This window comes from Geotrypetes seraphini, chromosome 2, assembly GCF_902459505.1.
Source record: "Geotrypetes seraphini chromosome 2, aGeoSer1.1, whole genome shotgun sequence".
NCBI classification, from domain to species: domain Eukaryota; kingdom Metazoa; phylum Chordata; class Amphibia; order Gymnophiona; family Dermophiidae; genus Geotrypetes; species Geotrypetes seraphini.
This window is the reverse complement of record NC_047085.1, coordinates 431,320,810-431,345,408: the sequence shown is the minus strand read 5'-3', so window position 1 is coordinate 431,345,408 and position 24,599 is coordinate 431,320,810. Positions and strand designations below refer to the sequence as shown.

The 24,599-nt window shown below is 39.8% G+C and overlaps 1 protein-coding gene across 4 annotated transcripts in view; it reads left to right on the top strand.

Annotated features, from left to right (window-relative positions):
* TRDMT1 (tRNA aspartic acid methyltransferase 1) overlaps positions 1–24,599 on the top strand; it is a 73,402-nt gene that overhangs the window by 30,058 nt on the left and 18,745 nt on the right. For 2 of the 4 annotated variants that reach the window (XM_033931277.1, XM_033931280.1), the window contains 5 exons: positions 6,553–6,629; positions 14,232–14,303; positions 15,624–15,689; positions 20,275–20,344; positions 22,304–22,387. In XM_033931277.1, coding sequence (XP_033787168.1) covers positions 6,553–6,629; positions 14,232–14,303; positions 15,624–15,689; positions 20,275–20,344; positions 22,304–22,387 — 369 coding nt within the window. The remainder of the gene's footprint in view (positions 1–6,552; positions 6,630–14,231; positions 14,304–15,623; positions 15,690–20,274; positions 20,345–22,303; positions 22,388–24,599) is intronic. The other 2 variants (XM_033931279.1, XM_033931278.1) reach the window with 1 other exon arrangement.

Below are 24,599 nucleotides of genomic sequence, written 5' to 3'. Positions count from 1 at the left end.
CTACGTGTGTGTCTTTCTTCCATTCCAGCCAGAATATCAGCTTTGTGTTCAGCCAAACAGGCCCAGGTTTTGCACTGAATAAAGTATTTTATAATTTTTATAATTTTTATTTCATAATAAAGTAATTATAAAATACTTTCTTTGTGTTTATTTGATTCCTATTCAAGAGAATTACTTTATATATAGTCAATATAGGCAGAGAGTTAAATTTTTTAACATTTTCTAATGGTGGTGTGCCTCGTGATTTTTTTCATGAAACAAGTGTGCCTTTGCCCAAAAAAGGTTGAAAAACACTGGTCTAGAAATTGAAAGCATCAAACGTATTGTCTTCTGGACTGTTTTTAATTTACAGTTTACACATATGGATGTAACAGACATAACTACATTTGTTGTAAAACATTTATTAAGATATCATTTCATCCCTACAATTTCTGTGTTCTTAAAAATATTATTTAACGTTATTTAATTTAGCGTGTAGGCCTAAAATTCCTTTGAATACCTCGTCCTCATGTATCAGCAACTTTGACAACATATTTATTTGGCTCATAACTTGCTGGCGCCCGATATTTTTAGCTCACAGTGAAAAAAGTTTGCTCACAACACCCGCCCGCTTAGAGGGAACACTGGCGGCAAGATCCCAAACAGTAAAACAGATTTTATACCGCTTATCCTAGGAAAAAGCAGATGATTTACCCAAGCCATCTTAATAACGACTTTAAAAAACCATCTTAATAACTACTCTTTTTTAGGAAGTTATCCAAACCTTTTTTAAACCCTGCTAATCTAACTGCTTTCACTACGTTCTCTGGCAGTGATCTCGAGAGTTTAACTACATGTTGAATGAAGAAATATTTTCTCCAGTTTGTTTTAAATCTATCACTTAGTAGCTTCATTGTTTGCCCCCTAGTCCTTGTATTTTTGGCAAGAGTATACAAGCAATTCACATCACAGTGCTTTTGAATATCAGGCCAAAAGTAATAAGGATTTTGTGTGTTATGCTTTATCCTTTCTTAAAAACAGCACTATGTAGATTTCAATATTGTAGTTCACATGATTACTTTTATTTGGATGCATGATTACTTTTATAGCTGAGATATATGACCTGAACAAAATAATCTTGATTTCAGTTATAATTGAAGCTTGGTATTTTATGTGTGATTTTCTTAGTTGGTTTTAGTGTTGTGTTTGGTTGTTTTTTTTTTTAATTTAACTTAATTTAAAGATCAACAAAATATCTAAATGCTAAGAAGTATCCAAATTTATGACCAGGTGTGAGGTCACAGTCAAGAAATGTTATTTTTCCATGCTTTTCAACAGATAACATTGTGATGTACCCTCATTAGCTGGTTAACCTGTATTTTAAATCCATCATCATCCAAACCTATAGTATTTCATCAGAATCATAGTTATAGAGCCCTTGAGCCCAAGGGCATTTTGAAGTACAGTATTGTGTTTTCCAGAAGTCACCCCTTTGAAAAGATTGGGTAGTTCCAACTGTCCTCAGTTGGCTATGGTTGCTTCTGAGTTAAGTGACCCACATTGGTCTGACCAGGGCTTAATTTCTGGAAGAATCAACAGGAATGGAGTTCCCCCGCTTTTTTTTAACCCTTTAATTGACAGATGGTGAAACGGCTGTATTACATAATTTGATGTTGAACGAGATCAACAGTGCTAAATAACAGGCTTTTGGAGATGCAGATCTCCCATAAGAACCATAGAAAACACATGTTGCTTCTGAGCAACAGTGCCAAATAAAGGGTTAACCTATTGAATAAAGAAGAGGAGGGGAGGGGGTAATACTAAGGACTCTCTTTACGAAGCCTCGTTAGCGGTTTAACGCGTGTGATAGCGCGCGCTAATTTGCCGGCCGCACTAGCCTCTACCGCCTCTTCTTGAGCAGGCGGTAGTTTTTCGGCTTGCGCAGGGGTTAGCACGCGCTAAAAATGTGCGTGCGATAAAAGCCGCTAACGTGACTTCGTAAAAGGAACCCTAAATTATAGCAGAGAACAGTCACTCTAATTTCCAAGCCTTGCTCTACTCTGTTGCTCCTGGATCTGGCCGAGTCCATCCGCTCCCTTCCTTAGCATCACAGCGATTTTGTCTACAAATGAAACCCTGAGACTGACCAAAACATCATAATAATAATAATTTTATTTTCTTGTATACCGCCCCATCAGCGGTTCTAGGCAGTTCACAACAGAAGAACTGTAGCATTTCAGTGAAAAAATACAATTTCAAAAAACACAACAATTATAACTACTACATCCATTAAATACAGCATCAGATAAAAAGTACATTTAAAATACAGAGCCTAATAAAAAATACCTTCTTAAATATCAACATTCTTGTTTATCAAATAAGTGAGTTTTCAATAATTTCCTAAATGTAAAATAAGAATAGGCTTGAACAATCAGCGGACTCATCCAGGAGTTCAACTTCCCCGCCTGATATTCCAATGTCCTGTCCAAAAAAGTCTTATAGCGACAGGCCCTTGGGGTAGGGAAGAGGAACATACCTGAATTTCAGGTACATTTGAATTAAACAGTTTCAGGTAAGATACCAAATAGGAAGGTAATAAACCAAAAAGAGCCTTATAACAGATACACCCAAACTTAAAAAAATACTCTGGCCTCAAAAGGCAGCCAATGCAGTCTAGCATAAAAAGGACTAACATGATCATACTTCCTAAGGGCTCATGTGCATTTGACTCTTCCCTCCCTACTCAGCCCAATAATTTATCTATTGGAGCAGTGGTTCTTGAGCCTGTCTTGGGGGATCCCCAGCCAGTTGGGTTTTCAGAATACCCCTAATGAATATTCATGAAACATATTTGCATAACTGTCTCCTCTATTAAATGCATCTCTGAGAACCACTGTATTAGACAAAGCAGAACTGACAGCACTAGAGGGTATTGGGTATGGCAGTTAATAAATACAAACTTATCTAGATAACTTATTGATTTAAAAGCTTATACTCCCTTTTATGTTTGTTTTTTGCATTTTCCTTGTAGATGTTTAGTTATAGTATTGTGAAATATGTCTTCTTTTTTTTTTTTTAATCCCTCTCAGCTTGAAAGATTTCTGATAAGTACCTGGTGAATCAAAAGAGCCTAGTTAATTTATAGGCTGTTTATGGATTTATATCCTGATTTATTGATTTGATTATATAACACAATTTTTGTTCCTGGGCAGTAAGTGTAATTTCCTAATTGCTCATGCCTAAAAAGTACAGAAAATGTTTGTTATTTCCATAAAACTTTGTTTTTGTGACCAGGCCGCAGTGTTCCCGCTAAGCTGCGCTGGGGTGCGCTGGCGCACAAAATATTACCTCGCAGCGCACAAGTTTCTCGTCACAGCGCACACAGTGTAGAGCACAGTTCTTCAACCGCCGGTCCGCAAACAAAATCTTGCCGGTCCGCGAAGGATTCGGTCCCCGCCGCAACGAAAGGCCGGCGTCAGCTGACTTGCAACTTCCTGTTGCAGTCGCTGTGCCGGGACTCCTGCCTTCGCCGGGACTCCTGCCTTCCACCGCGTTTGCCTCCTGCCTTGTCTCCGCACCTCCAGACCAGCAGCGGCAGCTGTGTATGCTTTTAACTTCGGCACAGAGCTGCCCCTAATCAATAGTTTAGCGCGGTTTCATAAGGCAGCCTCGGGGCCTTTGCTAGGCCGGCCCACATCGCATCATCGAAGCGGGCCGGCTATCAAAGGCCCCGAGGCTGCCTCATGAAACCGCGCTAAACTATTGATTAGGGGCAGCTCTGTGCCGAAGTTAAAAGCATACAGAGCTGCCGCTGCTGGTCTGAACTCTTGGGCCGCTGAAGAAGGGCAAAAAGCAGCTGTCCTGGAGGTTTCCCTTCCTCTCGCCTTTACAGGTTCCTTTTTTCCACCTTTTTTTTTTTCCTTCAAACGGCAACGGGCCCCAGCATCGACATCAATCAAGTAAGTTCCACTGTCAATCAAGCGGTTCTGCTCGGCCAAAGCTTCCCCTGTGACATGAGCCACCCTCTGGGGAAAGAAAGTGACCCACAAAGGTGAGGGGAAGGGGGGCAGATGATGGAAGTTGGGGGGGGGGAGAGAGAGAGAAGGGGCAGATGATGGAATGGAGGAGATGAGAGAGAGAGAGAAGGGGACAGATGATGGAAGTGAGAAGAAGGGAGAGAGAGCAGAAGGCAGATGGATGTCAGTTGAGAAGGGAGAGCAGATGCTGAATGGAAGTGGGGAAAGAACACATACTGGATGGAAGGAGGAGATAAATAAAGGGGGAAGAAAATAGTAAGATAATGGAGGGGTGAGGGAAAGGGGTGACAAGCTGTGTGTAGACACAGTGAAAAGAGGGAAACGGGACTAAATAGTAAGAAAGAATTTAATTTAGATGGAGGCAGAAAATAGAGAAGGAAGACCAGAGAAGAAAAGGGAAGAGAGAGCAGAGAATGATCAGATCTGAGTGGAGGAAATGAGAAGAGAGATATGCTAAAAACCACAGGGGGGAGGGAAGGATAGAGATGCCAGACCATGAGGGGAACAGAAGGAAGATGATGGATGCTAGACCAAATTGGGGGGTGGGGGGGGGCAGGAGGAGAGATGGCAGGGAAAGACAGACAGTGAATGGAAGGGGCAGATGCTGGACTGAAGAGACAGAGAAGGTTATCATGCTGCTGTACCGGGCCATGGTACGCCCTCACCTGGAGTACTGCGTTCAGCACTGGTACTTTAAGAAGGACACGGTACTACTCGAAAGGATCCAGAGAAGAGCAACTAAAATGGTTAAGGGGCTGGAGGAGTTGCCGTACAGCGAAAGATTAGAGAAACTGGGCCTCTTCTCCCTTGAGCAGAGGAGATTGAGAGGGGACATGATAGAAACATTCAAGGTACTGAAGGGAATAGACTTAGTAGCTAAGGCAGGGAGAACGAGAGGGCACTCTCTAAAGTTGAAAGGGGATAGATTCCATACAAACGTAAGGAAGTTCTGTGGTAGAAAGCAACATATTTATTTGGCTCATAACTTGCTGGCGCCCGATATTTTTAGCTCACAGTGAAAAAAGTTTGCTCACAACACCCGCTCGCTTAGAGGGAACACTGGACCAGGGTAGTCGAATTTCCCGATTTACCTTTTTAAAATGTGAAAATGCAGAATTTTCAACTTTTAATTCTTATAAAGTCATAAAAAGTAAAATATGAATAACAATTAACATGGATTTATATTGACGTCATACAAAGATGACCATTGAAGATTTAGAAGTGAGTTGTTTTTTGAGATTTGCAATTATATTGTAATATTCAGTATAATTACTCCACTTTTAATTTAGAGAGCCACTCTCAACGGATGAAAAAGCCTCAGGTTTTTCTTAGGATAGAGCATAAATGCTCAAACCTTCTCTACCAACATCATCGGCTCAAAAAACTTCCGGAGAAAATGTGCAAATTACCACATTTAACTCTAACTGCAGGACTGAAATAGCTCTCGCTCCAAATTTGTGAGGAAACAAGTGATATTTAGATGTGAGCCAATGTTTCACGGTCAAAGGACCTTTTCTTCAGGGCTTATTAACTTTCACTATCCTCCAATTTTTCTGTGGAAATAAATAAATATTGTATATATCCAATTTCTACACTGCAATACTTCTTTAAGATCTGTGACTTGCACACTTTCATCCAACAAGTTCCTTCTTGAGCCTAGACGTCAAAAGCTCGACATTGGACTTGGTGAGACCAAGATCTCTGATCATCATTTTGGTTTCGATAGTATAGGTTTCTCTCATCAACTGCACCACTGATATTGTAAACTGGATCTACAACATCTCCCTCATTCTGACTTGTTGCTGTCTTCTGAAGACAGCTGCTCTCTCTGTGGGGGAGTGGGTATGGGGAGCTTAGGATGATGGATAAAGGAATGTCCAGATATGTGATTGCAGATGCATGCTTTCCAGTTCGACGTCTGGAATGTTCTGCAAAAAAGGTAAATTTCAAAATATCAATATCGTACTCATAAAAGCAAAGTTTGAGGGGAATGATAGCCATTTTCTATACTTTTGTGGTATAGGCAATTAAGAGAGAACACTTATTACCCAGAAACAAACAAACAAAAAATTTTTGTTACTTTCCCCCTCTTTTATGAAACTGTGATAGCAGTTTCTAGCGCGGGGAGCTGCGCTGAATGGCCCGCGCTGCTCCCGATGCTCACAGGAACTCAATGAGCGTCATGAGCAGCGCAGGCCATTCAGCGCGGCTATCGCAGTTTCGTAAAAGAAGGCCTTAGTATTATTGTTTCTGTCACATACACACATGTAAGGACTAATGCACAACCAGCATTGGGAGTTAACAGAGCTGGAATTTGTTTCATCCACTATTCTAAAGACTCAGTGAACTCCTTAATGCAACCAAATATGTTTTTTTGTCTGGTAGTGCTGGAATATATGTTCTTATGTTCTTAATATAAGTTCCTCAAGGAAGACTTTGCGACTGCACATAATTTACCTTCCGTTTAGAACAAATGTTAATAAACGCTAGAAAACACAGGTCTAAAGCATATCCCTTTCACTTTTCTCTGCCATAGGGGATAACACTGCAGGAACTAAATAAACTAGATTTTGATATGATTTTGATGAGTCCACCTTGCCAGCCATTTACACGGTAAAGTATTTTAAATATGTGTAAGAATGCTAAATACACAGAATAAAAAGCAGGACAGACTTCTGTAAGTTGAGAATGAAATAGATACATTGTGATTATATTACATATCACTAAGAAATGACTTGAAAAATATTTTTATTTATTTGGCAAGTCAGACTATGCGATCAGTCTGAGGACAGTTCTCAAAGCCATTTGTCAATTGCCCTCTTTCAACATAGCTAAAACCATGTGTGGTGTACCACAGCACCTATTCTTTTTTACATTGGGGCCATTTTATTAAAGTGTGTTAAGGCTTTAATACATGCTTAGCATGCGAAAACGGGCTACTGCAGAAATGTGTTAGTGTTGTATTCGTTTATATGTATGTGTTAGTGTTGTATTCGTTTACATGTGCTAATCTGGGTGTTACTAATTTTTCAAAAATATTTTGGGAGGAGGCATGGTATGGAAGTGTTATCCAGCTAGTGAGTTATATTTATTGCAGACTAACTGTATTACGCAGTATTAACATGGAAGCACATACTGCTTACTAAATAGGAGGTGGCAAGTGTTTCCACATTAAATTCTAGCAGGTGACCCGCACTAATCACACCATTAGTGCACGACCTGAATAAAAAGAATTGAAAATGCTCTAAAAAGTGCTGCATTAAATTTGAGACCATCCTTCTTCAGGAAGCTCAAGCTCTGCTTCGTCTCCGTGCCATCGAGGAAGTTCCCTTGGAACAGCAGAGCCAAGGGGTTTTACTCCTGTTACTTCCTAGTTCCAAAGAAGATGGGCGATCTGCGCCCTATCATGTATCTCAGAGCGCTCGACAAATTTTTAGTCAAAGAAAAATTCGGAATGTTTTCTCTGGCATTCTTATATCCCCTTCTAGATCAGAACGATTGGTTATGTTCTCTAGATCTCAAAGAGGCTTACACTCACATTCACATTCATCCAGCCTCTCGGCAGTTCCTCAGATTTCAGGTGGGACATCTGCATTTCCAATACAGAGTGCTACCCTTCAGCCTGGCATCATCTCCAGGAGTGTGCACCAAGTGCCTAGTTGTAGTAGCAGCAGCTCTGCAGAACCATGTGTTCTCGTACCTGGACGACTGGCTCATTAAAGATTCAACATCTCAAGGGGTTATTGTAGCGACCCAACGGACTATTTGGTTCCTCTAAAGTTTGGGTTCGAAATTAACTTTCCCAAATCCCAGCTACAGCCCCCTGAAACTCTACAGTTCAACTGAGCTGTCCTGGACACTGTACAAAATCAGGATGCTCTTCAGCTCTGTCACAAAGTGTCTTCCCTCTCTTTGATTTCAGCAAGACACATGACGGTTCTTCTAGGTCACATGGCTTCTACTGTTCACATGACTCCTTTTGCCAGACTTCACCTCAGAATCCCTCAGTGGACCCTGACATCTCAGTGGGTTCATGCTTTCGACATACTCTCTCAACACATCAGAGTGACTCCTTCGTTGAGACAGTCTTTCCACTGGTGGATGATCTCTTCTAATCTATCCAGAGGTTTACTGTTTTAAACACCCCCTCATCAGAAGGTCCTCACAACAGATGCTTGGCCCTATGCTTGGGGGGGCTCATCTCGATGGTCTCTGTACTCAAGGCCATTGGTCCAGCATGGATTGTCAGTGTCACATCAATCTTTTGGAATTCAGAGCGATCTTCAATGCTTTCAAAGCTTTTCAGCATCTTCTTCATGACAAGGTAGTCCTCATTCAGACAGACAATCAAGTCACCATGTACTATGTCAACAAGCAGGGAGGAACAGGATCTCTCCCTCTTTGTCAGGAAGCTCAGAAGGTTTGGAATTGGGCAATCCTTCACAACACCTTCCTGAAAGCTGTCTACATTAAAGGAGAGAAAAACTGGCGGACAAATTGAGTCGTCTTCTACAACCTCACAAATGGACACTCAATTCCTCGCCTCTTCATCACATTTTTTCTCAGTGGGTAACTCCTCAGATAGATCTCTTTGCGTCTCCCCACAACAACAAACTTCCTCAGTTCTGCTCCAGGATATACTCCCCTCACCGACTGGAGGCAGATGCTTTTCTCCTGGAATGGATGAATTGGTTTCTCAATGCGTTCCCTCCATTCCCTCTCATAGTCAAGACACATGTCAAACTCAAACAGGAACATGCCATCATGATTCTAATAGTTCCTCAGTGACCCAGGCAACCTTGGTTCTCCTTTCTTCAACTCAGCAGCAGGAAGCCACTACTTCTACCAGTTTTTCTCTCTCTGCTTACACAGAGTCAAGGGTCTCTACTTCATCCCAACCTGCAGACTCTACACCTCTCAACCTAAATGCCACTCTACAGTTTTCTCAATCTGTACAGGACATTTTAGAGGCTTCTAGGAAGCCTACCACTAGACAATGCTACAATCAGAAATGGACTAGATTTTCTGCTTGGTGCACATTCATCACAAGGAGCCTCAATCTACCTCCTTGTCTTCAGTTTTGGATTACCTGTTCCATTTGTCTCAATCAGACCTCAAATCCACATCCATTCAAGTCCATCTCAGTGCAATTGCTGCTTTTCATCAGCCTATCGAAGAGAAACCCCTTTCTGCTCATCCTGTGGTTTCCAGATTTATGAAAGGTCTTATTTATTCCAGATTTATGAAAGGTCTTTTCAATGTCAAACCACCTCTCAAACCTCCTCCAGTGGTTTGGGATCTCAATGTTGTTATTGCTCAATTGATGAAGCCTCCTTTTGAACCAATGGCTTAGGCTTATCTTAAATATTTCACTTGGAAAATGATTTTTCTGATTGCTCTCATGTCTGCTCACAGGGTCAGCGAGTTACAAGCTTTAGTTGCAGACCCACCTTTCACAGTATTCTATCATGACAAGGTGGTCCTCCAAATTCATCCTAAATTCTTACCTAAAGTGGTTTCAGCATTTCATATCAATTAATCCATTGTACTTCCAGTGTTTTTTCAAAGTCTCATTCTCATCCTGGAGAAACAGCTCTTCATACTCTGGACTGTAAGCGTGCTTTGGCTTCCTGCTGGCAACGCACAAAGCCACACAGATCTGCCCCTCAACTTTTTGTCTCCTTTGATCCAAACAAGTTGGGACATCTGATTTTCAAGCGCACCATCCTCAACTGGTTGGCTGCTTGCATCTTTCTGCTATGCTCAGGCTGAACTGCATCTAGAGGGTCGAGCCACAGCCCATGGCGGCATCAGTAGCTTTCCTTAGATTTACTCCTATTGAGGAAATCTGTAAAGCTGCCACTTGGTCCTTGGTTCATGCATTCACCTCTCATTATTGTCTGGATGCTTTTTCCAGACGGGATGGCCATTTCGGCCAGGCAGTGTTACAAAATTTATTCCCCTGAATTGCCAACATTCCCACCATCCCATTCTGGTTAGCTTGGAGGTCACCCACATGTTGAGAATAGGCTGCCTGCTTGTCCTGGGATAAAGCACAGTTACTTACTGTAACAGGTGTTATCCAGGGACAGCAGGCAGCTATTCTCACAACCCAAACACCTCCCCTGGTTGGCTTCTCTGCTAGCTATCTGAACTGAGGAGACATGTGCCCTGCGTCGGGTGGGAAGGCACTCGTGCATGCGCGGTGCGGCAGTTGCGAACTTTCTAAAGTTCTTCAAGAAAGTATGCTTGTGAAGCTGTCCACATCCGGGCTTCGTGGATGACATTACCCATATGTTGAGAATAGCTGCCTGGATAACACCTGTTAAGGTAAGTAACTGTGCTTATTCCACACTCCACTACACAAAAAAATATTAACAATGGATGCTTCAGTGCTTGGTTGGGGAGCCTAGCTCAACGGCCTCCATATTCAGGGCAACTGGAAATCTCATGAGAAAGCTCTGCACATCAATCGCTTCGAGCAATCTGCAAAGCTCTGTGTACATTCTAAGATTACCTCATCAATCAAGTAGTACTCATCCGAACATACAACCAGTTAGCCATGTACTATGTGAACAAACAAGGAAGCACAGGGTCTTGCCCACTTTGCCAAGTAGCAGTCCAAATCTAACTCCGGGTGATTCCTCACAACATATTCCAGAAAGCGGTTTATCTAGCAAGAAAACAGAATATCTTGGCAGACAAGTTGAGTAGACTCGTACAACCTCACAAGTGGTTACTCAACTCAACCATTTTATATCAGATATTTTTGGATTGGGGATTCCCAGAAGTGGACCTCCTTCTCCCCCCCCCCCCAACCACAAAATTCTAATCACTTGTTCCATCCTCTACATTCCCAATTGCCTGGAACGACTTCTTTCTCTACTGGTTGGACAAGTTTCTTTATTCTTTGCCTCTAATTCCTTTAGTTGGAAAGACTCTACTCAAACTTCACCAAGAACAGGCCACCATAAATCTCATAGCAGCTCGGTGGCCGCGTCACAATGGTTCTCTCTCCTACAACTTAGTGTATGGAAACTCATCACACTTCAAGTCTTTTCAGTGTTGCTCACACAGAATGATGGCTCTCTTCTCCATCCCAATCTATGTTCATTAGCTCTTCACAGCGTGGTATATCTTCCAACAAGTAGATTCTTTGCACTGTCTACACCATTGTCAGCTATCATTGAAGCCTCTAGGAAACCTTCCATGTAGCTCTGCTATCGTTTGAAGTGGCTCGTTTCACAATCTGGTGTAATCTCGACTCACTGGATCTGATTACTTGTCCTGTCCCATCGGTTTTAGACTATGTTCTACTCCTGTCTAACTTTGGTCTCAAAACTACTTCAGTCAAGAGTTCATCTCAGTGCTATTAGTGCTTTTTATCCACCTCTGGATAAAAAGTAATTATCTGTATATTCTTTAGTTTCCAGATTCATGACAGGCCTTTTCCATATTAAACCACCAATCAAACTTGGGCTCTTAATATTATACTTTCCATTCTGATGAAACCTCCGTTTGAACCATTTTCAACTTCATCTATATGCTATGCTAATGATATTATTGCCCTTCTTCCAATTTCCACTGAGCCTTCAAAAGAGATCAGACAAGTTGATGAGGTAGTATGAGTGGTAGAAGATTGGATGAAGGAATATAAACTGAAATTGAACTCTGAAAAAACTAAGTTCTTTTTTTGCTAATTCTTCAAATATGAATGAAGACAGTATCGCTTTTGGGGGTTGTTCTTTTCCATTGGTAATTAAAATCTTGAGAGTGACGTTAGATAGTTAACTATGGAAGAGCAAGTAGATGCTGTTGTGTGGAAGGGATTTGCTACACTTTGGAGACTGCAATCTGTTTGTTCTTATTTTGATGTTCTTTCATTTTAAATTTTCTCAATCATTGATACTTAGTATCTTACAAGCCCCCTGAAGCATCTTAATTGGCTTCGTATAGTTCAACATTCAGCTGTTCGCCTTATTTTTGGTTTGATGAAATCCGAACATGTTTCGCCTTACTATAGACAACTGCATTGGCTCCCTATTGAGGCGTGCTCATTGTTTAAATTTGGCTGCCTTGTGTATAAGATTTTACATGGTCTGCTACCAAATTATATAATGGAAATTGTTTGGATTTACTGCCCCCGCTTTGCGTAACAATTCCATTTTCTGTTTTCCCTCTTTGAGAGGTAGAATGCAGAGGACTGATATTGAAAATTTTTTATCTTTTCAAGCAGCCAACTTAAGCTCTGAGCTGTTTCCAAATATATGGTCTTCTAAATCGTATATGCATTTTACATTACATTACATTAGTGATTTCTATTCCGCCATTACCTTGCGGTTCAAGGCGGTACATAATCTCGAAACTTAATTTGTTTTATAAATTTGTGAATGAGCATTGAAGATTGTATTTCCTTGTTTGTATCTGTGCCGAGTCTGTTCAATTATTTGAATTGTTAACCTCATCAAACTGTTTGGTGCTTTGCAATATGTAAATAAATTATGTTATGCTATCTCTCAAATATCTCACTTGGAAAGTAATCTTCCTTATATCTCTCATATCTGCACGCTGGATCAGTGAACTTCAAGCGCTTGTGTCAGATCCTCTGTATTCAACGTTCTACCATGATAGGGTGGTTCTTTTCACTTATCCCAAATTCCTCCCAAAGGTCGTCTCAGAATTTCATCTCAACCACTCTATAGTTCTCATTTTTTTTCCCAAAACCATGTTCTAACCCTTGTGAAGTGGCACTCCATACTTTGGACTATAAACATACACTTGCTTATTACTTGAATCAGACCAAAGCTCACAGAACTTCCACTCAACTGTTCCTGTTTTTTGATCCAAACAAGCTTGGAGCTCCTGTCACCAAGAGAATCATCTTCACATGGCTGGTGAACTGTATCTCTTTTTGCTATGCTCGGACTGGGCTGATTCTTGAAGGCCATGTCGCTGCACATAAAGTTCAACCAATGACAACTTTAGTAGTTCATCTATGTTTCATTCCCATCAAGGACATCTGTAAAGCAGCCACCTGGTACTCAATTCATACCTTCACATCTCACTACTGTTTAGAAAATCATTCTAAATGGGATAGTCAGTTTGGCCAAGCAGTTCTACAAAATGTATTTTCTACTTAGATTCCAATTTCCTTCCAACCCATTTGGTTTCACCAGGCTCATGGAAGTTATCAGTTACAAACTTCTCAGAGGCATGATCCTGGCAGCTAGGGAGTCCCATATATGAGAATATGCTGCCTGCTTGTCCTCAGATAAAGCATAGTTACTCGCCTGTAGCAGGTGTTATCCAAGGACATTGGGCAGATATTCTCACAACCCTCCCTCCTCCCCTAGTTGGCTTTTTAGCTTTGTTACTGAACTGATGGTCCCGCGAGCTGAAGTCAGGTGAGAAGGCACCAGCACATGCGTGGTATGGGTGCTCTTAAAGGTTTAAACTGATTGTACACTTTTTGACCGCTGGGTTCCATGGATGATGCCATCCACATGTGAGACTATCTGCCTACTGTTCTCGGATAACACTTGCTACAGATGAGTTACTTTGCTGTATCCTTTGACGATACCTCCTGCTGAATTTTGTGTTCCTGAGGGACCACCTGCTTTTCCCCATAATTTAGTTTAAAAGCTGCTCAAGTTCCTTTCTAAATTTTACTGTTGACTGTGGTGTTTCTTCCAACCTGGTTGTGGTTAATCCCATTAGAGCAAGCTCCCCTTCTCAAAATGTTCCCCAGTTCCTAGAAAATCAAAAATCCTTGTTCCTGCATTGTTGTTATCCCATACATTGAGACTTGCAAGCTCAGTCTGCCTCTGGAGCCTGAGCATCAGACTGGAAGTAATTCTGAGATTAATACCCTAAAGGTTCTTGATTTCAATTTCGTACCTACAGTAAATGCCTAATTTCATTTCCACAGTCGTCTTTCTGCACCTTTCTGTTGCATGCTTGATAAATAACAATTGATAAAAATAGTGGTTTGTATCTTAAAACAGCTTTTGGCATCAGCCCAAAAAATGAGTTGAGCAGGCCAAGACTAAGAAAGATAAAATTAAATGCTTAAAACCACATAATTTGAAATGCTATTACTTGAGTTCAGGAAATTTTATTCCTTCATCAATACTAAATGAATATATCTTAAATGCTTGTTGACTTAATATTAAAATTTAAAAATTTAGATTATTTCATCTTTTCTTGATTCATTAGAATTGGCCTTCAAGGGGATATATCTGATCCCAGGGCAAAGAGTTTCCTTTATGTTCTTGATATCCTTCCAAGGTAAGGTTTTTTTTATCCTTTTTGAAATGAATTTAGCAAACGTGGAATGATATTTTAATCAGGCATTGGAGTCCATGGAGTCTGTTGGATTTCTGATGCAGTCATTGATTTACTGACTTGCATTATTATGATCACATAACACACCTTTTATGAAACTGCATTAGGCTTTTTTATCGACGGCTTCAGCGGTATTAGCTCCAACACTCGTAGGGATTCTGCTGTGGCCGGCGATAATAAAGCCTAACATGGATTCGTAAAAGGGGGGCCATAGTATTTGCCTCACTGCTCTCTCCTATTTTTTTCACAATGCCTTGAATTTTTCAATTTGTGCTAAAATCTTTTATGTATCAAGCTTGTAAAATCTGAAAAACTTATAAAATATTGTATTGGTGGGAAATTTTGATTTACAATTTTTCTCAAAATTGTTAAAATGTTTTGCTTTCTGGAATTTTGTCAAACTGCTTTAGCTCATGTGTTTTCATTGTTAGCGCATGTTGAGTTTTACTCAGGTACAGTAAACATTTCCCTGTCCCCAGTGAGCTTAGACTCTGTGTTTGTACCTGTCACGACAGTACATTAAGTGATGTGCCCAGGGTTACAAAGAGTATCAGCAGGAGGATTTTAACTCCAGGCTTTTTGGTTCTGGTCCATGAAATCATCTCTTCTACTATGATGGAAATCCTTATCACAGTGCTAATCTGAAGAGACAGAGTATGAAACATGCCCTCAATCTCTCCTGAGCATGATTAAGCATAGACCTAATGGCCAGACAGATGTTTCAGTCGCACATAGATGCATTACCCCAACCGATGATTTTTTTCATGAAACGTGGAGTCCTGCTGTTCAAGAAGTTTGCTACTGGTATAGGGATGTAAAAGTTTATATTACAATAGATCTAGGTCAAAGGACACATGTTTTTTTCCTTTGACCAGGATAGAAGCATGGAAATTTTAATGCCAAAGACTTTGAATTTTGATATTGTTGATAGCATGTATTTCTATAAAAGATATCAGACAAATACTGTGGTAAGATTATATTAATACAAACTGCAACATAATGCCATATTCTGCAAGGCTTGGAGATATATTTTTCCATAAGTCAGTGACAAGCATTTTTTGTTTTAGGTGCCAAATAACAGTGGCCTTTTCAATAAAGGAAGAGCAAATTTTTCTGCCCTTTGCTGTCTTTGCTAACTGTCCTTTGCTACACTTATTTTATATCTTGTTGGATAAATAACATTTTTGATTTCTGCTTGCATTATAAAGTTTTACATAAAGTTATTTATCTGCTGATCCAAAGAATATTTTTTTTTTTTTGCAGGTTGCAAAAGCTGCCCAAGTACATTCTTTTAGAGAATGTGAAAGGATTTGAAGACTCCTCTGCCAGGTGCAAAAAAATTGTTTTTGAATAATTGAGTTATCTGAAGCATGCTGTTACAAGGCATATTAACTCTTAGGGCTTCTTTTACTAAGGTGCGCTAGCGTTTTTAACGCACGTACAAGATTAGCGCGTGCTAGTCAAAAAATTACTGCCTGCTTTAAAGGAGGCATAGCGGCTAGCGTGCGGCATTTTAGCTCGCGCTATTCTGCACGTTAAGGCCCTAACGCATCTTTGTAAAAGGAGACCTTAAAGTTGTAATAAGTAGAAAAATGATACCAGCACAGACACACACAAACAACAAGATTTTCACCTGAAATAAGCTGTCTGTTGAGAGTCTGATGTCCATGCTGCTCTTTGATATTTTATGTGCTCCGGGAGTGATTTTGTGAGGGGGAATCTGCTAAAGAATCAAGGAGCATACTAGCCTTAAAGACAGAAATATAGGAATTGGCATTCTCACAATGTTTTCTTGTGACTCCAAAGGTCTTCAAGTGAGGGATTGTCAAGAGTCCTTTATTGATGACCCAACATGGGCCATGTTTCAGCACAAAGCACCTGTGTTAGGTCTTTCCAGTGAGATTTGTCACACTTCATACAATCTTACAAAGATAACATTCATATATAATAAATGGCTGGAAACCAAGAATCGCTGAATGGTCTTGAAATCACTGAAACATGACCCATGTCGGGTCATCAGTAAAGGACTCTTGACAATCCCTCACTTGAAGGTCCTTGGTGCTTTTTTTTTTTTTGTCTGCTTGTGTGTATGCTTTTCTGTACTATAAATTAAAGTGCAAAATTCTTACTAATACTTCAAATTCTAATGATAGGGCACATGATTTTTATCTTTCATGTGACTTTATCATCTGCCATGGCAAACCTTAGGAAATTGGAAGACTGGGCGTCCAAGTGGCAAATGAAATTTTAATGTGGACAAATGCAAAATGATGCACATTAGCAAGAATAATCCAAATCACTGGGGGTCCACCTTGGGGGTTAGCGCCCAAGAAAAGGATCTGGGTGTCATTGTAGACAATATGATGAAACCTTCTGCCCAATATGTGGCAGCAGCTAAAAAAGCAAACAAAATGCTAGGAATTATTAAACAAAAGGGATGGTTAACAAGACTAAGAATGTTATAATGCCTCTTTATCGCTCCATGGTGCGACCTCACCTGGAGTATTACATTCAGTTCTTGTCTCCTTATCTCAAGAACGATATAGCAGCGCTAGAAAAGGTTCAAAGAAGAGCGACCAAGATGATAAAGGGGATAAAATTTCTCTCGTATGAGGAAAGTCTAAAAAGGTTTGGAAAAGAGATGGCTGAGAGGAGATATGATTGAAGTCTACAAAATCCTGAGTGGATCAATTTTTCACTCCGTCAAAAATTACAAAGTCTAGAGGACACTCGATGAAGTTACAGGGAAATACTTTTAAAACCAATAGGAGGAAATATTTTTTCAATCAGAGAATAGTTAAGCTCTGGAACACATTGCCAAAGGTTGTGGTAAGAGCGAATAGCGTAGCTGGTTTTAAGAAGGGTTTGGCCAATTTCCTAGAGGAAAAGTCCATAGTCTGTTATTGAGAGAGACACGGGGCAAGCCACTACTTGCCCCAGATCGGTAGCATGGAATGTTGCCACTATTTGGGTTTTGGCCAGGTACTAGTGACCTGGATTGGCCACTGTAAGAACGGGCTACTGGGCTTGATGGACCATTGGTCTGACCTAGTAAGGCTACTTTTATGTTCTAAAATACCCTCTGGTTGTGCCCTCCAATTCCAAAATGCAAGATGACAATCCTACTCCCATTTCATACCAAGCGACCGGAATCAACTGCCCCATCAGATCTGATCCTTGAAAGGGCTTTTGAATTTCAGAGAAGCAATTCAAACTTACCTCTTTACCTAATCCCCCATTTAATGCCAATAAAGAAACGTTCACTAAATGTATGTTGAACAGGATCTTCTTTGTGTGTCAAACTAAGAGTAATACACTGTATTATAAGTATGGCAAATTTTAAACTGTTATCTACATATTAAGTATGTCAAACTAGGATGAACACACTAAGTATGCTGAATTTAAACCCTTTTTGGCTACATTTTAAGTATTTAAGACTTGTCTACCACACAAGTCTATAACCACTCAAAATAGATAGCATAGAGAGGAACTTGGGGTCTCAAGCGCTCACAGTTAAAAGCCCAATGTTTTTCTCAAGGCTAATAACTATACAGTGAGCTATCATCGGTCCCGTATACTCTCTATAACATTTATTTGTAAAAATTTTTTTACTTTTTATACTTTTTTTATTTTAAAAAAAAATGATTTAAGTGATCTAGTAATCTAAATTTCTTATGCATTACTCTCCCATTATAGTTGGAAGTACTTAGCTTTCATATTCTTAGCTTGAAAGTACTTTTTGACTCAGTAGTTATTCTGTGTCTTCGTAAAGAGCAGACTCTTCATTATATTATTCAACATGTCTTTGCAGCGCCGGTGGTATTAATAGTGCTGCTTTTGGGGCTTGTCCTGATGAAGCTCTTGTTAAAAAGATAGGAGCAAAACGGAGATCTTCCATCGTTAAGAAAACTGAAGCAAAGTACTTTCAAGCTAAGAATATGAAAGTTAAGTACTTCTAACTATAATGGGAGAGTAATGCATAAGAAATTTAGATTACTAGATCACTTAATCATTTTTTAAAAAATAAAAAAAGTATAGAAAGTAAAAATTTTTTACCAATAAATGTTATAGAGAGTATACGGGACCGATGATAGCTCACTGTATAGTTATTAGCCTTGAGAAAAACATCGGGCTTTTAACTGTGAGCGCTTGAGACCCCAAGTTCCTCTCTATGCTATCTATTTTGAGTGGTTATAGACTTGTGTGGTAGACAAGTCTTAAAGATTTCAGTGAGACTCACAAAAGTTTGGAAAGCGGGTTTACATTTTAAGTATGTCATCCTGTAAATCACTCTGTATGCCAACTTGTTTCCCAATTGTCTAAATTTCATGTATGTTAACCTGTAACCCATTCTGAGTTCATTGTGGAGAATGGGATATAAAGCAAATTAAATAAATAATAAGCTTTACTTTTCTTTCCAACCCCCTCCCCCCCTCCGAAATATTTTCCCCATGATTTTTCTCCACTGGGAAGCCATGCCGCATGCCCACCACTTTTTCTGTAAAGACATATTTTATTAGCTTTCGTCCCCTTTCACATTCATCCTCTAGGCTCCAGAGATTCCTTTTAGTTGAAAGACATTTGCCTCCTGTGTATTTATGCCTTGGAGGCATTTTATTGTCTCTATCATATCTTCCTTCTTTTCTTCCAAAACATACATCGTTTGCTATAAAATCTAAATTGCATCACAAGGTGCGTTTATAAGTTACAAAGGTCTGCAGCATCTTTGATGCTCAAAGTAAAGATGTGAAAAAATGAAAGTTAGTGGCTCTTATAATCAGTAAATGGGTGTCTTTGGCATCCAGTCAGGAATTGGCTGTCTAACTTGATACAGATGTCAAAAGAACATTTGTCGGTTAAATGGATGAAGATGCAGCACAGAGTAGCTCTGTTTCGCCATTGTATAACCAGGAGCAGTCATAACCTCGTGACCCTTTTAGATCAGCAGAATTGATCATCACCATCTCTTACACAAGCTTATTAAAAAAAAAATAATTTAAACTACTTTTTCTTAAGAGGCAGACACTTTTCATTCTTTCAAGGAAGAATTGTGTTCAAGCGAGAGATTAAGAAAAGTATAGAAAGTTTTAAGTAGCAGTAGTTGCTAGATTCAGCAAATTGTGGCCCCCTTTTATCTAGCTGCATTAGGGTTTTTTACCCCAGTGGCCAGTGATGATAAACCCTAATGCACTTGATAAAAGGAGGCCTTTGTGCAGTTTGTTTAGTGAATCTTATTCTTAGGTCATCTTTCAGGTGTATTTTGTCTTATATTTTCATGCCTTTTTTTAAGGAATAAAAGTGTGTGCCTCACTGGTAGAGCTGCTGCCTCTGCACCCAGAGGTTGTGAGATCAAATCCCAGTGCTGCTCCCTCAGACCCTGGGCAAGTCACTTAATCCTCCAGTGCCCACCGCTTTGAACGTCAGCTTTGAAATGCCAAATCCACAAAAAGGCGGTATACAAGTTCCCTTTCCCTTTTATCTTATCCCTGCTTTTTTAAAACTCTTGTACCCTGGAGCTGTTTTGGTTGTGTGTATGTATGAGAGTTTGTTGTGCTTTTTTTTTGGGGGGGGGGGGACCATTAGCTTTCCCCTTTCACAATAGCTGAAAGTGAGTTACGCAGTAATTATAATAGGTATTTTCCTGATTTATGCTTTAGACATGGCACTGAAATATTGTGATGGGGTTAACCCCTGCAGGCTTAAATGTCTAGCTAAGAAAGCCATGTAGAGAATTGAAGCGCTAGCATCTAGAAATCATAAACAAAAGGGATGTTAGTAGTTTCTTTGTCTTTACCATCAAGTAAAATTTGTCACTAAAACTGTTCTTTAACTTCAGTCACCCAACTGTTATTTCATAGTTTTAGCATTAAATATGCATAAAGAACACTTTAAAATCTTTTCTTTTTTTAACCAGGGATGTGTTTCTACAAACATTAGAAAAATGTGGATTTCAATATCAAGAATTTCTGTTATCTCCAACTTGTGTAAGTGACAGTTCTCAATATGTAGTGACTATAGCTGATATTTAAATATTTAATGAGTTTCAATTTTTTTTACATACATTTAAGAGTCTTTTTACATGATACTTATTATTTTCATTGTGCCACAGTTATCTAAAAGGTGGATTAAAAATGTTTTCAATAAATAAATAAAGATGTTTTACATGGACCTTCAAAGCTTTAAGGTCCCTTCTTCAGTTGATAATTTTGGAATTTCAAAGGTCAAGGCCCATCAGGTCTCTAAATTTTATTATGTCACATAGAGTGACAGCTGGCTCCTGAGGAAGGGGGGGTCTTTTCCCCTTGAAACGGAGCCCCGTTGGACAGGTACATTTCAAGCTGGTTACCCTGCATTCTAGACTTTTACGGAGCAGCTAAGTACTTTTCCATTCTTTTGATTTGCTCGTGTCCGAGCCAGTCCAGTTGATTTTGGACGCCATTCGACCCCCGGATGGGGGCAGAGGCAGTTGAACCATTTCAATGTATATTTAGGGACTATTTATTCATTATTATTTCACTTTTAGCACATTTGTACACTAGTTTAATTTATATGAGAAACCCAGGGATGTTTCACAGGTAATATTGTATACTATTGCGACAGCTGGTGTACTATTGTGGGTGTACTATTGTGACAGCTGGTGTACTATTGTGACAGCTGGTGCTTTAGGGACTTGTTCCATTGCAAGCTGTGAGACTGAGGGTCTCCCATTTATATTAATAATTAGTAGTAGGCTGTTTTGGTTCGGCTGCCTGTGCCCTTCACCCTGCTGTTGGGTCAGGGGAGACTTGTTGTTTTTTTTTACATAGAGTGAGGCAACATTAGTGACTGGCTAGACTGAGGAGAAGAATTTAGTGGCTATTGCAGGACTATAAGAGGCAGAGGTGATGTCAGCGATCTATCAAGTTAGGAACACAAGTGATATGATTAACCTAAGAGTAATGGGATTTCTGTGGTATAATCAAAGCAGTTTATGTTTATTATATGCAGGCCAAAGAGGAGCAGGAGAAAGCCACAGTAGTGAAAGTGACAGCATGTGTAGGCCTAATGAAATTATCTTCATTGTGGAATAGAGAAGAGGGACTTCTGCAAATTTCTTTGAGTTATTGTGCCCAATATTACAAAACTTACCTGTAAGCTATGTAATTTTGATTGTGACTGACATAGTAAAGCTGCTTAAGCTATCTAATTTTTTATGTAAACCGCTCTTAAACTTATTGTAATGGGTGGTATGTAATCAAATCATTAGATTTTATAAACGTTTATCCTTTCCCATTCTGTATGTGAATCAGATTGGCCTCTGCATCAGAAACTATGTTAGTAGAAGAGGCACGGTTTTTCTGAGGTGAATAGCTTACTAAAATCTTCTGCTGTGCTATACCATATTCTCTCGATATCTGCTTTTCTCAGCTGTGTGTTCTTAGAAACCTCAACTAAGACATACTGGACAAAAAGTTATTTTCTGGAATCTGGTTTCTTCCTTAGTATAAAGTCTATGCCAGTACCTGGAGGACATATTCAAGAATCTGTTTCAATGACGGGCCTACTTTTATCATTCTTTACAAAGCCTCACTCTTAGAACCAGTCACTGATCCCATCCAATAAAGGTTCTGAAAGTTGTTGATGCTCCAGTTGATAAGATGGTACTTGACTACTTCTGACCAGTGTTGCTAAGAGTCGTATGTATATTTCATAAAGAATGGGTGAAAATCTTCACAGCATGTGTCGCATATAAATATCAAGAATCGTATGCCAAAGACCTGTACTATGCCTAAAAATGGAATGAGAGAAACTGTTGAAAGTGATAACACTTTATGCTGAAAATGATATTGGAGTTAATTGGCAAATCTTCCAGATCTGTTTATGTAAATGTTAAGACTCCTTAGCTTTATAGATTCCCTATGTCTGAGCAAGCATACTGATGTGTTGTTTATTTTAATTACTAGCTTGGCATTCCAAATTCAAGGCTGCGGTATTTTCTAATTGCAAAGCTTCTGCCAGAACCATTTTCCTTTCAAACCAGCAGTCAGGTAAGCTTCTAAGCAGCCCTTATCCTGTTTGCATGTGGTATATACACACATTTGTATATATCAGTATTTATGTATGTATATTTCTTTATGTACAAGTAATAAATAATAAATACAGCAATGTATAACAGGCTGATCAGTAACAACATCTATAACCACAGAGCCCCTAAATCAGATTTAATGGTCATTAAAATTCTACATTGCATCTCTCTTTCTGCCTAATTGTTCGCCATTCTATTTATGGCACCTAAAAAACTGGTGCCGAAAAGGACAGCGCTTAGCCCCGTTCTATAGAATGTTTCCAAAGTTATAGATAGTTTGCAGAACGGCCGTATTCATAACTAGCATTTTAGGTGCACCCATTTTGGCCAATGATAACCTGCGCCTAGGTTGTGCATGGATCGTGCATATTCTATAACAGTGCATCTAACTTTTAGGAACGCCCATGGTCTGCTAATGCTCCTCCCTTGGCCATGCCTCCTTTTGAAATTCATGAGCTGAAATTTATGTGCACCATTTTGTAGAATGTGCACTACTTTATTTATATTTCCCACTTCACCTTTTGCAATATCTTAGAAAGTTGTGTGCATATCTTCTAACTAGTACCAGTTATCAACGCTGACTGGCTTGTTAATTAAATTGCATATGCATGTCAACAATGCACACAGATTTGCATGCACAACTTTAGACGTACTATACAGAATCTGGCCCTGACTATCTCAATTGTAAGCTCCAATAAGCCCATTTGATTGATATAACAAGACACCTCTGTGAGATATCCAAGAAGGTTCCTGTATATATAGGCAAGCAAGACAGGTGTTTGTGTACCTTTTATAAAATAAGCTTCTTGTTCCAACTTCAGTGGAGCACAAATGCCAGATGCACAAATTTATACCTGCTCCAACAAATGCGATAATTTTGTGCATGTATGTGTATGCATATTTTGCAATATACATGCTTACATCACAACCCCACCACTGCTACATCAAACTACACCCCAAGGAATGCCTAAGCACAGCTGGTGCATGAAAGTTTATATAAGCACTTTTTCTCAGGTAAGGTATGCTTTTTATGCAGAATATATGCGATATATGAAATTCAATAAATCCAATCTAATCCAAAAAGCTTTATAGAATCATTTCCATCTGTAACCATGATAAATAACTAACATACATTTTAGGGAGTGTAAATATACACTTCCCCCTCCCCATTCGCGGTTTCCCCACTCGTGATTTCACATAATAGCGATTTGTTTTTTGGGGGAGAGGGGGAAAACCCTCCTCCCATATTTTTGCCTTCCCCCCAGCATCCCGGCCTTACCTGGTGGTCTAGTGGGCTTTCGGGGCAGGAGCGATCTTCCTATGCTCCTTCCCCGTGCAGATCGCCAATAGGAAATGGCTGCCGTGAGTTCCCGTAGTCTCTCGAGACTACGATGGGAACTCCCTACAGCCATTTCCTATTGGCGATCTACAAGGAGCAGGAGCGTAGGAAGATTGCTCCTGCCCCAAAAGCCCGCTAGACCACCAGGTAAGGCCGGGATGCCGGGGGGAGGCGGGGGTGGGTCAGAGCCAGATATTCGCAATATTTCCCTATTCGTGTCCGGCTCTGCCCCTATCCCCCGCGAATAATGAGGGAGATATGTACACCTATATATGTATTATATATGAATATGAGCAGTCAAAACTATTGTTTCTTTGTGATTTGACCAAATCCTGAATGGCTATCATATATCTACACTTTTTACTTCTGCCTGTACAGTTTCATAAGTGCATACGCCTGTTTGAATTTAATCAATCTGTGCTAATCAAAAGTTTGAAAATAGCTAGGATAAGTATGCAATTCTGCCTCTCGCTGAAGCATCTGCTTTGTTTGCATTTGGAGAGAATAAGATGAAGGAAGAGATGTAGACTGATCAAATCTATGCTTTTCATTTGAAGGTCTGAAAACCAGACCTGCATTATCTTCTAAACCAGGATTAACAGAGCTACTCAGTTTCATTATGGAAGGCAGCTCATAGGTGTTCATGGGTATCTGGTAGGTGAGGATGCTCTGTTTTATAAAAAATGTTGACACTGGATCCAAGATGGACGCTGATGGGTCTAGCTGAGAGTCACACAGCAGAGAGCTCCTTTCACTTATTTTCCTCAAAAACTTATTGTTCAATTTAATGATGCCGAAGCGGAGAGGAAAGAGTTCAGCTGGGACTTCTTGGGGC